General features: G+C 41.4%; 1 protein-coding gene across 1 annotated transcript in view; it reads right to left on the minus strand.

The window, feature by feature from the left end:
* etfdh (electron transfer flavoprotein dehydrogenase) overlaps positions 1-17,510 on the minus strand; it is an 83,861-nt gene that overhangs the window by 5,034 nt on the left and 61,317 nt on the right. Inside the window, exons 11-12 of the mRNA XM_056286790.1 lie at positions 14,015-14,197; positions 12,236-12,457 (exon numbers count right to left, since the gene is read on the minus strand). Coding sequence (XP_056142765.1) covers positions 12,236-12,457; positions 14,015-14,197 — 405 coding nt within the window. The remainder of the gene's footprint in view (positions 1-12,235; positions 12,458-14,014; positions 14,198-17,510) is intronic.

The following is a 17,510-nucleotide window of genomic DNA, read 5'->3' on the forward strand; positions in this document are numbered from 1 at the left end:
GTCTTTCATAGGTAAAATAATCAAAACGGTTGTTTTTCAACAAGTCAGTAGCTTTTTAACATTAAATGGTTTGCTGGACAATTTCCAATGTTGATTTCGGGCCCACCACAGCACTGAAACGGCAAAATCTCTTACCACAACTATGCGGATGATACTCAAATATACATAGCTTTCTTGCTGAATGATTATAGTCCCTTAGATATACTTTGTCAGTGCTTGGAACAAATTAATGACTGGATTTCCCATAATAGTTGTAATAACCACAGCATTTTGAGATGGCGACAAATGTACAAATATTTTCATCCCCCGGTTCAGGGATGGTCGTTCCCTCTTCACCTAGATGGCCTCTGGCTCCCTGTACAACATTCAAGATTCAAGATGTAGTTTGTTGTACCTGTGTACATAAAAAAATGAAATGCCATTTCTCCCAGCCCACAGGTGTGCAATAGAAAAGATCGAAATATCAAAAATTTCCCTAAAAAAAATGCTACCACTAAAAACATAAAAAACCGAACAAAACAAAACAATCCATTCAAGTGCAACACAGTCCATTAAAGAGCAATTTCAGTTCAATGTTGACAGCTGGTGTCTGTCAACAAGTGACCAGCCCTGATGGGGGGGGGGGGCACAGTTTGTCAATGATCCTGACTGCTTGTGGGTAGAAGCTATGTAGCATTCTGCTGGATTTAGCACAGATGCTACTGTAGCTCTTCCCAGATGGCAGGAGGGAAAACAGGTTGCGAGCAGGATGGTGGAGATCCTTAATGATGCTGGAGGCTCTGTGAACACAGCGTTGATGGTAAATCTCTAACAGGGAGGGGAAAGGCACAAATGATCTTGCTAGCTGTCTTCACTATCCTGTTCAGCTGGTGCTGTTCAGTCGCTTTGCAGTTACCGAACCAGGGAGTGAGACCGTAGGTTAGAATACTTTCAATGGTGCTCCTGTAGAAGGTAGTGAGGGCTGGAATGGGGAGACTTGCCCTTTTAAGTCTCTGGAGGGGATGGGGCCGCTGTTGGGCCTTTTTAACAATGGCCAAGGTGTTAATGTTTGAGGTCAGGTCGTACAAGCCAGCGTTCCTCCCTATTAAGGCTGTACACCTCCTCATCCTTGAAAAAGTGGCCACTGGCCACTCCACTGGCCTGACGAGGTAGCTGTTCTGTATTGTGCCATCCTCTTTGCCAGTGTCCGTTTGGTTTCCCCAGTGTACAAGTCACAGCAATCCCGCCGGCACTTAGCAGCGTGCTGCAAATGTGTGTCTATTTGTATTTGTATATATTTTATTTTGTACCACTAGGGAGTTGCACTTAATTTCGTTGTACAGCTGTGCAATGACAAATAAAGGCATTCATTCATTCCTCTTTATTTGACATTGTATTCTTTCCTTTGAATTTGTTCTCTGCATTTAACCCATCCTATTGTATAGTAGCGGTGGGCAGCTGCAGGGCCCGGGGACCAACTCCAGTTCTTCTTTCCATTGCCCTAATATTGCTCTGTTTGTGCCAGGGGACCCGATCCTTGGGGTGGACCAATTTCTGGCGCAGAGTGTTTTGGGGTTTGAAAGCAACTGAGACACGGTGTTTGGAAAATATGTGTCTCAACTGTTCCGACACTGCCGCCACATACAGAATCACCTTTCCTTTACAGTTAGACAGCTCTTGTCCTCCTCCTCGATTCGATTGGCTGGTGCACTGTTTGGGCGTCTTCCTGGCCTTGATAAATGCCCAGTTAGGATACCCACAATTAACAAGCAAATGTCCCCTAGGATAACCACAATCAAGAATCAAATGTCCTCCATCACCGACTGTAATTTCACAGTGTAAGAACACTAACCTGTCATTTTCCACATCCTCCCTGGTGAACTTGATGTGGTTGACCACAGAGTTAATGTGGTCGGTGAAATGTGCTACATCCTGAGATTTAACTTTAACCCAGGTCTTGTCCACAAATCTGAACCAATGGCTAGGTGGTGTCCGTGGATAGGACATCAGAGCCTCTTCCCCTTCCTCCATATACAAGTTGTCCACTATTAGGGATGGGTATCGTTAAGAAGATTTTAATGGTACTACTACTCTTACCGATACTGCTTATTGATCCGGTACTTAAATGATCTTATTGGTTATTTTTGCTATTTTTTTACGAGGAAAAAAAATAACAGCAAAGCAAATTAAGAACAGAATTAACGTTGCTTTATTTTCTCATGTCTGGACAGAGCGTTACTTTTAATCATTAACCCATGTTTGTATAATTAAGTTAGCCCCGTGTGGGCTGCAGGCTGCTAGCACACATAACACACCTGAGGTGGCTAGGGCAACGGGAGATGAGCTAAGAGCTAGGCAGTTGAACACTGTGACTTTCTCTGCCTGTAGTTTAAAAAAAAAAAAATGTCCCCCTTTTTTCTCCCCAATTGTATCCGGCCAATTACCCCACCATTCCAAGCGGTTGCGATCTCTGCTCCACCCCCTCTGCCAATCCGGGGAGGGCTGCAGACTACCACAATTCTCCCCCCATAGATGTGGAGTCGCCAGCCACTTCTTTTCACCTGACAGTGAGGAGTTTCGCCAGGGGGACGTAGCGTGTGGGAGGATCACGCTATTCCCCCCAGTTCCCCCTCCCTCCCGAACAGGCGCCCCGACCGACAAGAGGACCAAGCCGGAGGTAACACGGGGATTTGAACCGCTGATCCCCGTGTTGGTAGGCAATGGAATAGATCGCTATGCTACCTGGACACCCCTCTCTGCCTGTACTTGATGCACTTTCACTAGATGTTTGGAAAGTGTGCTTGTGTTTCTGCCCTTACATGCAGAAGACTTGTTACACTTGTGGCAACGAGCATTGTCAGCATCAACTCTAGTGAAGCACAACCAGACCTCTGGCCATTTAGTTCTCTGTAATTCTATTAATAGTTAGAGCATGGCAGAGCTGGCCCCGCCCCTCGGCTCAGACATGGCAGGCTCCGAAAGATCTCTCTTCTGGATTGGGAATAGCGAAAATGCATCATAGACAAATGTCTTAATCTATCTAGCTATCTTAATCTTAATCTTAATCTAACTATCTATCTTCATCTTTATCTATGTCTTCATCTTAATCTATCTATGTATCTTCATCTTAATCTATATAGCTTCCTCTTAACCTATCTGTCTTCATCTATCTTCATCTTAATCTATCTATGCATCTTCCATCTTAATCTATGTATCTTCATCTTCATCTAACTTCATCTTACTCTATCTATCTTCATCTTTATATATCTTCATCTTTATCTGTTGATCTTCATCTTTATCTAAGTATCTTCATCTTTATCTATCTATCCTCATTGTAATCCATCTATCTTCATCTTAATCTATATCTGTCTTCATCTTTATCTATCTATCGGTCTTCATCTTTATCTATCTATCTTCATTGTAATCCATCTATCTTCATCTTCATCTAGCTTCATCTTTATCTTCATCTTACTCGATCTTCATCTTTATCTAAGTATCTTCATCTGTATCCATGTATCTTCATCTTAATCTATCTGTCATCTTTATCTAAATATCTTCAGCTTAATCTATCTATCTATCTATCTATCTATCTATCTTCAGCTTAATCTATGTATCTTCATCTTAATCTATCTATGTATCTTCACATTAATCTATCTGTCATCTCTATCTATCTTCCTCTTAATCTATCTATGTATCTTCCTCTTAATCTATCTGTCTAGCTTCATCTTTATCTATCTTCCTCTTAATCTATCTATATCTTCATCTCAATCTATCTATCCAGCTTCATCTTTATCTATCTTCATCTTAATCTATCTACCTATCTTCATATGTATCTATCTCTTCATCTTAATCTAGCTTCATCTTTATCTATCTATCTTCCTCTTAATCTATCTATATCTTCATCTTCATCTTAATCTATCCATCTAGCTTCATCTTTATCTATCTTCATCTTAATCTATCTACCTATCTTCATATGTATCTATCTCTTCATCTTAATCTAGCTTCACCTTTATCTGTCTTCATCTTACTCTATCTTCATCTTTATCTATGTATCTTCATCTTTATCCATGCATCTTCATCTTAATCTATGTCTTCATCTTTATCTATCTTCATCTTACTCTATCTTCATCTTTATCCATGTATTTTCATCTTAATCTGTCTTCAACTTTATCTATGTATCTTCATCTTAATCTATCTATCTATCTTCATCTTACTGCAAACTAGAAACCGAGTTGCTGAGATAAAAAAGTTCATGATAACGTTTATGTAGCCTAAATAAATAGGACATTTATTTTTTTAATTTCTCAAATACCGTTAGCAGAACCATTAATGTTGGAGCTTATCAATACTACAGTCTCCAATAGTTTAATAAAAATTTAAGTAATTTATTTTTAAATTGAACAAAAATAATAAAAATGTGAAGGTGTAGCATGGCTTGAATAATATCTTTACAGATTTATTTTAAGTTCAGTATGACACTGAGCAATTACTGAAGGTAAATAAACAACTGTCCTGATAATGTTCTACTAAAACTCTTCACAGAGGCTTATGTTTGGAAAACCCTTTTTTTGGTTGTGGGAAGATGGCAGCACCAACTCGCATTTGCAGCGGCCTCACTCAGTGCTGACTATGCAGTGTCTTTGTCCACGTCTAAGTTTGTGTCGTTTTGTGAAGTTTTTTTTGGTCAATTTTTTTCATTTAATGGTTGGGAGAGCTGGCGTTGGATCGGCTGAGAGAGCTTACGGCCCTGCCCGGAGCTGTACGGCCCTGCCCGGAGCTGTAGCTGAGAGGAAACACTGAGGCGGTCTGGCGGCGGCCTCGCCTAGTGTCGACTGTGCAGTGTTTTTGTTTACATCTGCGTCGTCTTGTGGAGTGCGGGGGAGGTGTGTTGACGGTGTCTGGCTGGGAGAGCTGGTGTTGGATCGGCTGAGGGAGCCTGGTCTGCTGCGTCCGATGGGGCCAGGGACCACGGCCCCTGACTGGAGCTGAGCCCGGGGAGGAAGCACCGAGGGAGGTCTGGCAGGACGCAGAAGCGGGGCAGGCTAAGCTAACTGCTAACCCATGCAGAGCGGCAGTTCCGACAGTCATCCTGGCTGGCATTCGTTCTCTGGACAGAAGAATTTTTTGGACTGCGTTGCACTGAGTGTACTGTTGTTAACCGTTTGTGGTTTTTTGCTTCGTTCCCTCTGTTTTTGTATATTTTTGGTGGTGTCATTTTTGGGAAATTTTGGATGTGTGTTTTTTGTGTTGCACTGCTGTGGACTAGGGGAAACAACATTTCATTTCTTTGTGTATGCAGGTGAATGTAAGAAATGACAATAAATTGTTCCTGATTCCTGATTCCTGAACTCAAACCAAAAACCCACCTAAAAACTTTAAGAGGGTCGACAACAATGTAACTCACATGAAATCAAAATGGGAAAGGGATGGAAACCGAGGTTTCATGGAAGAGCAAATGGAGAATGTATGTGCGCTACAATGGAAAACTTCAAGTTCAGCTTCATGGAGAGAGTTTTTTTTTATATAATTCTTTATTTTTCACAGCAGTATATATTACAAAATGTATATCAAAACAAGAACAGTTTCATTTTCTTCTGCCATTCGGTTTTTTTTAAACTTACAAGAGAAAGTAAACAAACAAAACAATATATATATATATATATATATATATATATACACACACACACACACACACACTTTACACAATTTGGGCAAGGTAACGTGTGTACATAAGACTATGCAGGAGAGAGGTGATACGAGGATTCCCAGTTTGTGGTAGGGAGAGTGTGAAGGTTCCCAATGCATGGTAGGGAAAAGGAGTGTGAGGCTAGAGAGAGAGGGTGTATTCAAATCTAATTAATTCAATATCTCCACAAAATCTGGCCTTAAGGGCCTCACATATTTGACCCACTTGGTCCAGAATTTAACAAACTTCTTTTTCTGAAGACGGAGGGAAAAAGTCATCTTTTCCATAACATAAATGTCATTTACTATATCTATCCACTCCTGTATTGTGGGGGGTTCAGGAAGTGACCAGTGTCTTGCGAGTGCTTTTTTACCAGCATATGTCAAAATACCAAATAAATATTCATCCGGCCGTCCTGCCTGGGAATCGGCATTTCCTAAGAATATTGTGGAAAATTGCAAGGGCAGATCATTATTAAGTATGCTTTTCAATGCTTGTGAAGCTCTGCCCAGAAAGGTCTTATCATTGGGCACTCCCAGAATATGTGCCAGTGGTTGGCTTCCTGAAGTCCACACTGTCTCCAACATTTGGTGTCCCCCCCATCAATATGTGCTTTCTGTTTTGGTGTAATAAAAAGTCGACTAAAACACTTCCACCCAAACTCCCGCCATATGTGGGAGTTGGTGCATTTCCAATGGAATTTACATACATCAAGCCAACCGTCATTTGATATTGTCAAGTTACCTTCTTTCCCATTGTTCTTTGATGTATTCTGTAGAGTGGGATTTTTTTGTCATAAGGCCTTTATAAAATCTGGAGACAACACCCCTATTTGAGTCTTTTTGATAGGCACCAATAAATATCCTCAGTATAGGATCATTAAAGTCTGTTTTATCTTTAATGTTATGTTCAAAATGATTGCGTATCTGGAGATACCTATAAAAATCAGATTTTTCAAGATCATATTCTTTCCTCAACTTTTCAAAGTCTTTTAAGTGTCCCTTTTCTGTTAGGGAATAAAATGTTGTTATTCCTTTTGAAATCCAGGACTTAAATCTATAATCCGTTTTATTAGGCTTGAACTCAGGATCATAGGCACACCATTGAATTATTTGTAATGTATGGCCCAGTTTATATTCTTCTCTTATCATATTCCACATTTTTAGTTGGGTGTTAACCCATGGATTTTGCACCTTATCTATAAACCTTCCTAAATCTTTGTGAGCCAATACTGCATGAATTGGAGGATCATTCATAATGGAGAGTTCAATATCTTTCCACCTGGCATGAAATGTTGGGTTACATATGTTGATTAAAGGTTTAGTCTGAGCTGCATTAAAATAATCCTTAAAACAGGGTAATGACATTCCTCCTTTCTCCCATGGTAGTTGTAGAGTTTTGAGTTTAACCCTGGGTTTTTTCCCTGCCAAATAAATCTGGAAATGATCTTATTCAATTCTGAGAATTGTTTTGAAGACATTTCTACAGGGAGTGCTTGAAATAAATAGAGATATTGTGGAAGGATGTTCATCTTTACAGAATCAATCCGATGACTGAGATCAAGGAAAGAGACAGCATTCCATCTGTGTATGTCGTCTTTAATTTTTGTTAAGAGGGGACCATAATTTATCTCTGCCAGTGTTGAGATTTTTTTTGGTAAGTATATTCCTAAATATTTCAATGAGTTCTTATTCCAATTAAGGTGGAATTTTTCCCTAAGGTGTTTTGAGGGTGTATAATTAAAAGCCAAAATCTGTGTTTTCTTTACACTTAGCTTGTATCCTGCATATCTACCAAATGTTTCTAGGAGTTTCATTAACTCAGAAAATGAGTTCGGGGGTTTACTTAAATACATCAAAATATCATCAGCGTACAATGCCAGTTTGTGGTATTGTCCATTTATGCAGATGCCTTTGATGCTTTCAATCTGCCTTATCCACTGTGCAAGAGGGTCAATATAAAGCGCAAAGAGTAACGGTGAGATTGGGCACCCTTGTCTCGAACCACGCTGTAATATAATAGCGTCTGAAAGGTATCCATTTATTTTAATTTGGGCTAATGGTTTATTATATAACGTACAGATGCCCTTTACACAGTTTTTGTGTAGGCCATATTTTTCAAGAACGTTGTACAAGAACGGCCAACTCACTGAATCAAAAGCCTTCTCAGCATCCAGACTAACTAAGAGGGCTTCCATTTTATTATGTTGGATATGGTTTAATATGTGCAACAATCGTCTAATATTATCGTGAGCTTGTCTTTGTGGGATAAACCCAGTCTGGTCATTATGTATAAGCTGGGGAAGGATCTTTTCCAGTCTTTTGGCAAGGATGGCTGTTTACAATTTGTAATCAATATTCAGCACTGAAATTGGTCTGTATGATCCACATTCTAATCTGTCCTTTCCCTCCTTTGGGATAACTGAGATAATTGCCTCGCTCCATGATGGAGGCATTTTAGCATCCATTAAACATGTATTGCAAGCCCAAAGAAGGTTTGGTATTAACTCGAGTCGAAAAGCCTTATACCTCTCTTACGGGAAGCCATCCGGACCGGGTGACTTATTCGCTTTGAGCCTGGAGTTTGCACTGTTTAGCTCTGTCTCAGTTACTGCAGCTGTTAATGTTTGATTTTGTTCCTCTGATAGAACAGGTAAATTGAGAGAATCAAGGAACTTTCAAATTTGTTGCTCGTCCTCTAAACGGGGTTGTGTGTACAAGGACTTGTAGTACTTTTTAAACGTTTTTTGTATTTCATCTTGTTTTAATTGTATGGTCTTAGAGACCAGGCCCCTTATTTTGTATACTGTGTTAGCCGCTTGTTGTTTTTGTAGCTTCCTTGCTAAAAGTTTACTTGATTTTGAGCCTGACTCATAGTATTTCTGTTTTGTAAATATCATCTTTTTTTCAATTTCCTGTGAACACAATATATTTACTTCATCTCTGATTTTCTTTATTTTTGTCACCAGATTCAGTTTTTGTTCCCTTTTATGTTGTGTCTCAAGATCTTTTAATTCTTTATTAAGGTTTATTAGTCTTAATTGTTTTTCTTTCTTTTCAGGTGCACAGAAAGATATAATTTTCCCCCTAACGACTGCTTTTAAGGTATCCCATACCATAGCCGAATCAACCTCTCTCTTATCATTCTCTTCTAGAAACATTTTTATTTCCTCTCTCATTTGAGTCTTAAATTGTAGATTGTTTAGGACACTTGTATTTAGCCTCCACAATGTTCTCCCCGGGTTATCTCTGATATGTATAGTGCAAGAGAGAGGTGCATGATCAGATAAGTCAATACTTCCAATATCGCAACTATGCATTCTATGGCAGACTGTCTTTAACACAAAAAAATAATCTATCCTTGAGTATACATCATGGGGGCATGAATAAAAAGTATAATCACGGCCTGATGGATAAAAATCTCTCCAAAGATCTAATATGCCCAATTCTGCCATTAGAACATTAATTTTCCCATGTAATAATGTAGCGGATGAGTTTTTTGATGAATCTAGTTTTGGGTTGAGACGTATGTTCCAGTCTCCACTGCATATGACAATTCCTGTGGCCCCTATCATCAAATCAAATATTTTTCTGTAAAAAGCAAAATCACTTCCAAGGGGGACATAAATGCTACCCAGTGTTATGATAATATTATCTATTTTTCCTGAGACTAATATATACCTCCCTTCGTTGTCTGAAACCGCCGAAAGTTGTTCAAATGGTACTTTTTGTGATATTAAAATTGCTACGCCTCTTCTATGACCTGATTTATAGGATGAATAATACACCCTCGAAAACCCCATTCTTTTTAGTTTTTCATGCTCTGATGACGTGAGATCCGTCTCTTGCAGGAGCACTATCTGTGCATTTTCCCTTTTAATTTTTGACAGCATTTGACTTCTCTTAGCTGGGTTTAAAATCCCATTCACATTAAATGAAATAACTTTAAGGACTTGGTTATTCATAGTCTCCTACATTGGTTACCACAAATAAACCTCTCCCGACATCTCTACTGGCATTAGATTTGTACAACAAAAATATCTCTCCCAGGGAACAAACATAAAACAAGAACCAAGTCAAAACAATTTTTAACAAAACGCCACCGAAACAGTTACGAACAGTTGTTTCCGGTGTTGAGGCTCGTTTCAAAAGAGTCTTACGGAGCCCCCATAAGGGAATGTCCCACGTTGCAACAGAGGTGGGGCCCTAAGATGTGGCCGCATGCTAGCCAAAGTCCAAATAAAGTTGTAAATAATAGTGAGATTATAGAGAGAGAAGAAGAAAGAAAAACAAAACAAAACAAATTGTGAACAGTTCGCCAATTAACAAGTCCCGACTCTTTTAATTCGTTAGAAAATAGAACTGTAGGATTTATATGTAGCTATGTAAATAACCATGGTGAGACACAGCACTCAGAAATCAGATCAAACTTAGCTGCATTTTGACCAAAACTGTAGACCATCAGTCTCCTGTTGTGGGGGATCGCCTTCTGAATTTCTGGAGATTTTCTTTATATTGAGAGCAGAGGTTTTTCTTGGGCTGTGTGCCGCCTTCCGCAGAGTTGAGTTCTTGATCTACACCCCGGTCACGCCGTCTCCCCGCCACCTGCCAGGTAGACAGGAGCCTGATCTCTTCTCGATGCGGAGAGGCGGAGGACTTCACCACAGACACTGGGAATCCTCGTGGAGCCATATCCCTCGTTGCCTCCATAGCATCCTTGTATAGCCGGGTGCCGTCGTCGTAGAAGACCCGCATCTTTGCAGGGTACGGTGTCCGAAACTTTTATTTGTTTTCTTTCAAAACTTTCTTGGCTTCGGCATATTCACTACCTTTCTTAAGCACTTCCGGGGGGAAGTCATTGTCGAAGTAAAAGCGGACATTGTTGCAGAACACTTCTTTTTTCTGCCATGCGCTCTGGAGCACCTCCTCTTTCGTCCGATAACTCCCGAACTTGACCACTAGAGATCGGGGCTATGCCTGTGGGCCGCTGGGCTTCGGTGCTAATGCCCGGTGTGCCCGCTCAGTTCCGAGGTCTCTTGTTACGGGGAAGGTCCAGCGCGCTTTTAAATAAGTTGTCTATAAAGCCCACCATATCGGTGCCCTCTTTATCTGCGGGTATTCCGTAAACCCTTAAATTATCTCTCCGTGCTCGACCCTCCTGGTCTATCACCCCAGCTTCCAGGTTAGTCTGCCGCTGTATTAGTCGCTTGATTAGCGTTGATGTGGCTTGAAGCACGGACTCCATTTCGTTAATTCTGCCCTCTACCTCGTCCAGTCTGTCGTTTGTTCTCTTTAGTTCTTGTTTAAGGTCGAAGAGCTGTGCCTTGTTGTCTCTTCTGAACTTCCGGAGTTCGTTGAGAACACATCGCAGGCTAACTTCGGGGCCGTCTTCGCCATGTGGCGGAGATGAGTTTGGGGAGCTACTTCGGCTGCCTCGTCTCACTTTGGGATCGTTTTCCATCACGTTTCCATCGTTGTCCTACGTCTAGTATTACCCCTTTTCTTCATTGTTCGACAAAAACGTCACAAGGGTTAACAGAACTAAAGTTTTTGGGGTTATTTCTCAAAACCGTCGGGGAGTTCGAAAATTAGGCTGCCATTCTCTCGGTGGCAGAACCAGAACCCCCATGGAGAGAGTTTTGATGGAAAAACCTCATGAGGTTTTTTTCTTACTGCAGTTCAACAAAGTCATTAGACCAAATCTTCCAGCTGCTGCAGACAGTGTGGGTCTTCCGAGGCAAATCATCATCATCATATATTCTGGTCTCGCCCAATATTAACTCGTTTCTGGAAGGAGGTTCGTCAAGTTTTGCAAAAGGTATTCAGGTGGATATCCCATTTAAACTAGAGAGCCTGCATTTGGGCACCCTGCCACCTGAAAATGTCACCTCTTATGTTGGATCTCTATTTTGGATTCTAAGCGCTGCTGGAACGAAAGTCACCACTAGGAAGTGGCTAAAACCAGAAATATCTACAACTGATAACTGGACTGACATTATTGATGATATTTTTAGGATGGAAAGAATACCTTTCTCTATTAGACTGCAACAGGACAAGTTATGGAAAAGACAGGAACGTTGGATTGGGCACATTACACCTGTATGACCATTTGTTTAATGTGAATTTCTTTGTCTTTTTTGGGCTTATTTTCTTACCTTTTTGTTAAATGATTTGAGTAGCATGAAGGTCCACCCCAACATTCTGGTTCTATTTGCTAAGTTTGGTTTTCTATTTTTATGCTTGTATTTCTATTGACTTTATTGGTCCTTATTTGCTTCTGTATGATCTAATTTCACTCAGTTTTATTACAACTGTGTTTTACAGAAGACTTGGGTGGATGAGGCTTTTAAGTGCTATGAAAATGATTACACTGGTTGTATGGACCTTGATGTAACTCAATAAAAAGAAAAGAGAGCTTTCCATCATTCAACGTTTCAAAACATGAAGAAATACATAACATCTGTAAAACACCCCCACAAAACGTTAGATGTATTGTAAAACAAAGACTCTCTGCCTTGTAGAGAGTCACATGGATTTAACAGGCTTTTCTAACAAATGTGTGTGTTGTTACCTGCAGGACAGAAACGTTGTTCTGGTCCGTCGTATAAGGCCAGATTCCTGGCCACTGGGATGCTATCGTCCTTCAGGGTCAGGTGGGGGGGCTGGTCCCCCTCATGGTTGGTGCCACTTAGGGCCACAGAGGACAGCAGGTCAAAGCTGAGCTTGCCATCGGGCTTGGGATACTCAATCGGGATGCACTCCTTTGCCGGCTTCAGCTGGGCTGAGTCAAGGCCTGACAACAAAACCAGCAAGCCTACTATGAGAAATCCAAGATGACCCTGTCTTATTCATAGAGCTCTTCAGCTTCCTAGTGTTTTGCAGACACAGGCCACACAGAGCTGTGCTTTGAGACAAAATAATCAAACACAAGAACTGGACCATGACACTCGGGGGGGGGGGGGGGGGTTCCACCCCAATATGGCTGCTTCATGGTAACATTTAGAACAGGGGTGTCAAACTCCAGGCCTCGAGGGCCGCAGTGTCTGCAGGTATTTGTTGCAACCGTGAACTACACCACCTGATTTAACTAATTAGCTCACCTCCTGGATCAAGGAGGGAAAGGAACTAGTTTAATCAGGTGGTGTAGTGCATGGTTGCAACAAATACCTGCAGACACTGCGGCCCTCGAGGCCTGGAGTTTAACACCCTTGATTTAGAACTACACAAAACCGCTACTCTTCTGAGTGATGAAATTTATCTATTAGGCCCTGTGATGGCCTGGCGGCCTGTGCAGGGCGTCCCCTCACCTACCACCCAATGACTGCTGGGATAGGCTCCAGCATCCCCGCCACCCTGAGCGCAGGATAAGCGTTTTGGATAATGAATGGATTGATGGATGGATGGATCTGTCAATAAATGTGTCCGGATGAACTGATTCAACCTTCTGTGATTTTCTTACCTGGATTACTGAGCATGCATCAAGACATTACTACTCTTCTGTTGTTCATAAAATATATTCTTTTTTTAAATATACTTAGCTGTTGCATCAACGAGTATGTACAACTATAACACAGCCCATCTCTGAAGATGTTATTTTTTTGATATGCTACAGAGGCAGTGCTTTTAGTGACCTGGAAGTGCTTCAGCACACCGCTCATATCCAGACTTCTAACCTGAGTCACATCAACAGCCCCATCAGTTCTCTACTTTTCTATACTTTGCTGCTGCTGTCACTTTGTTGGGTACACTTTTTCCTGCAAACTTGTTGTATCCTTACAAACTTACTACTGAATAGCTTAGCCCTTAGCTTATCATGAATTATTTCATTAGCAGTTAGCTTAACTCTTGTTCTGGTAGTAATGGTACTGCTGTGTTTAGCAGTTGTCACACTGGCCCCTAAATCTTAATCAGACTTGGTGATATACTACCAGATATCCTGTCTAGAAATATGCTCCCAGATGATTACTTTACTTCATAGCTTTCAAACCAATTTAAATGTTGTGTCAAAGTTTAGGAAACTCAAAAATCACCAGAAATCAGACAGTCACTGCCTTCCAGCTCTTTCCCTAGAATGTGTCTGTCGTACATGTTGTCCTGTTGTAGAAATAAGAATGTTTAGAACTGAGAGCACAGGAATCTTCTGATCCTTTACATCAACTGTTTCAAATGTTGGCCGTCCTATTCCATGACTACAGTCCTATTCCACGAATACAGTCAGCTTCCGTTGCTCTGAACAAGACGTTTAACTGAATGGCAGGAATGGAGACATTTGAGTCAACACAGAAACAAGGCTGTACTAGACTGAATGTTGTCAGGTCACAGACCAGTAAGCAGACAACAGGTAACCTACCACAGTGTTTCAGAGTCCAGGGCTCTTTGCCTCTAAAGATCCAGTAGAAGATTCCAGTGTAAATCATCCCGCCAAATAGGCCAAAGTAGTTGTGGAAGGATGGCCTGATGTTCCGCACGGCATACAGCTCTTTCCATACCCACGACTTCTTCAAGTTATCTGCATACTCAGGGACGTGAAGTCCTACAAGTCAACAGTTAACAAAACACAGAGATTGTCATCAATGTGTTTGCCCATCTAGACATCATACCACTGGTCTAATGTGTACAGTTACACAGTAGACCAGTGCTATTCAATAGTATACCATGGAAGTAACATCATTTACTACCTGAATGTCTCCACCCTACAGGGATGCAAACAAATAACTTTTCGCCCAATGTCACTTTTTTCACGTCAATTTGGGTGACTTGTGTGATCGTCCAGATATAAAGATTTGTTTTTGGGGGGGTGGGGGGTGGGGGTGGTATGGGTGATGGACAAGCGATATTAAGTAATTACTCTCACTGCCTGAAGGGGGAGACAAAACTTCCACATCCCAGGTTTAAAGCAAGATGGCTTTTCATTTTCATTTTTTTACTGTTTCTAAATGATAAAAAGGAAAAGGGCCCCCGTGCAAAGGTTTGGGGACCCTTTTGGATTATTCTGTTACTTTTTAAAAAGATGGTTACTGAGGCCCAGACCCAGGTTATTTACTTGTTAGGGCTTCAGTGAGTCAGGTGAATATAATTCCAGGGCTGAACCATTTATTCTGAAGTAACGCCATGCCTTCTAAAATATCCAGCTGCGGTGGTTGTTCTGTCTGGTGTTAACAACCATGGGTTCCTCTAAACAGTTGTCCAAGGATGTCAGAATCAAGATGGTTCACTTCCACCTACAAGGAGACGGCTACAAAAAACTATCTCAACATTTCAAACTACCCATTTCCACTCAGAATAATTACAAACCTTGGTTACTCGTTCCACCACTACGGAACTACATAAGAGTCTGGCTAGCGACTTAGGTCCCTGATGTGGTGGTAGTACCAAGCATAGTGAGCGGGAGGAAGCGTAGACCTGAATGAGGGAGTTCAGGTAGAAGGGCGCTGTATTAGTTGCTTTTTTGCAAGTGAGTGTCAGGTTTTGATGACATTTTGGCAACGACTGGGAGCCAGTGGAAGGATATGAACAGTGAGGTGACGTGCTCTTTTGAATTTCTGCCCTTTGCCTGGTCCTCATGTGAGTCTGCATGCAGGGCCACATGGGGGTGACTGTGCATCTCTTGCCCATGTACTGATCTGTCTGTTGTCTGATATGGTGATGATTGCCGCTTGTCTGTGAGTTTGTGTATGTCTGGGTAGACTCTAAGAACTGAACTGCCCTTCTGGGATAAATAAAGTTGTCTGAATCTGAATCTGAATGTGTGTGTGTGTGCTTGTGGGCCCTGTGATGGCCTGGTGGCCTGTCCAGGGTGTCTCCCCGCCTGCTGCCCAATGACTGCTGGGATAGGCTCCAGCATCCCAGCGACCCTGAGAGCAGGATAAGCTGTCAAGATAATGAATGGATGGATGAATCTGAATCTTTTGGGCTGGTTGGAGACCAGACATGCCGTACAACGTACATTAGTCACAAGAAAACTAAGCAGTCCAACTTCATGATTTCTAGTCAGATGGATGAATTTTCATGTTTTCGTCATGCTATTTCAACAAAAAATGATGTTGATTTTGTCCAGAGCACTTGATTTTCATTACCTTCCTGCCGTAAAATCCTCACTATTAAAGCCATTTCCCGTCCAGTACGGTAGGGGCCAGAGCTCTATTTTGAAGAAGATGGCTCACTCCAACAATCTGAGTACATTGTGTTCTCTCTTCCAAAGTAATAGTTAGCTAACATCCAGTTGAAATGACTTGCTGATCGTTTGACTGCACAAATGTAAAGCTTTAGAAAGAGGCATCACTGGTCTCTGCAGGTCTCAGCGTTATAGAGCTAGAGCTAGGCACAATGAGTCAACGTTTTCACTGGAAGTACCACCAATATGCATGAGGGCGCACGATGCATGGGGCTGCAAATTATGCAATACACATGGGGGCCCACAGCGGATGGACACACTGTTTTAGCTTCCCTCACAAGTTGTAGTTCTGGAGAGAGTTTCATCAGATGATTTTTCAAACGGTCATAATTCAGAACAGGATGAACTTTTTTGAGGCGCATTAATCCTATGAGTTAGTAATTATCTTAGTAATTATTTTATGGTGTGTTCACACGAGTATCTTAGCAGTTAAGGGGCAAGGCCAACTTTACCTACAGGGAAAACCAATCACGGAGGAGGCACTGTGCTAGCCTTCTCACCACCACCACTACACCAGGCGGAGGCAAATACAGGACGAGACAGACTAGAGATACGACAGGCTGGCGCGCACGGAGAGAGAGAGACAGAGGGACACAGGGTATCTGCAGGTTTCAGTAAGTTAAATTTAAGACCTTTTTAATGCCACTTGGAACGAAATTTAAGACCAAGATCTACAACAAAATATATACATATGGTTGGTAAGAACTAACGCCCAACAGCTGAATATTTAAACATTTGATTCGTGCGAGTGCAGTTTTACCGAAATGGTTAAACAAATGTATGTTTTGTGACACGCTGATGTTGTAACCGCATTTCTTGACGTTCAGACCGAATATTTAACCATTTGATTCGTGGAAATTCGCGCGATTGCAATCAGATAAGCTGAAGTCCTCCTCCATGTTGAAAAAGCTGCCAGAAACTACACGCTGCTGTGATCGGTTGATTCGCTGTAAGCATTTGATGACAAAACAACGAATCACAGCAGAGCGCGCAGCGGAGGCCCCTCCCCCTCCCTCCGGATGATCAATTCTAGCATCAACTTTTCTTCTTCTCTCGGCTGCCATTTTGTCATGACTTAGTTAGCATTTGTCCGCCAAATTCTATATAGGCTATACCATTTAGCAATTAACCGCTCAGTAAAACCAACATCGGTATTCTTTTCGATAACTAGTTACATTAATATTACCTACAACCGTGAGTTGCAGGTAATATTGCCATGGTATCGCATCATCCAGGTCATTTATTGGTCTATGGGGATACATATTTGTTTTAATTACAGGAAATAGCATGCTATAGCTAACAGGTGCGCCTGATACGAACCTGGAATTCATGAAAATAGCATGTGGTGGAATGAATATGTACCATATAAGTGTGTGTCAAATATTATCTTATGTCAGTTTAGGTGTTCAATAGATTTTTCGTTCGTTTTAAAAGGCGTTATTTTATTATTTTTGCGGAGGTACAGGAACGTGACTTACCACTGCTCAGAATTTTCATCTCTGCTGTGGATTTCCGGTTTCCAGAGGCTTCTATAAGCGATTCTATCTGACCAATAGACGTCGCTGGCTGAACACATTTATGCATTTCACCATAGAACGGTCTATTTACAACCTCACATTAGCTGCAGCGAAAAAAGCAGCCAACTCTAGTCATGACTGCAAGTAGTTACCAG

This window comes from Lampris incognitus, chromosome 1, assembly GCF_029633865.1.
Source record: "Lampris incognitus isolate fLamInc1 chromosome 1, fLamInc1.hap2, whole genome shotgun sequence".
NCBI classification, from domain to species: domain Eukaryota; kingdom Metazoa; phylum Chordata; class Actinopteri; order Lampriformes; family Lampridae; genus Lampris; species Lampris incognitus.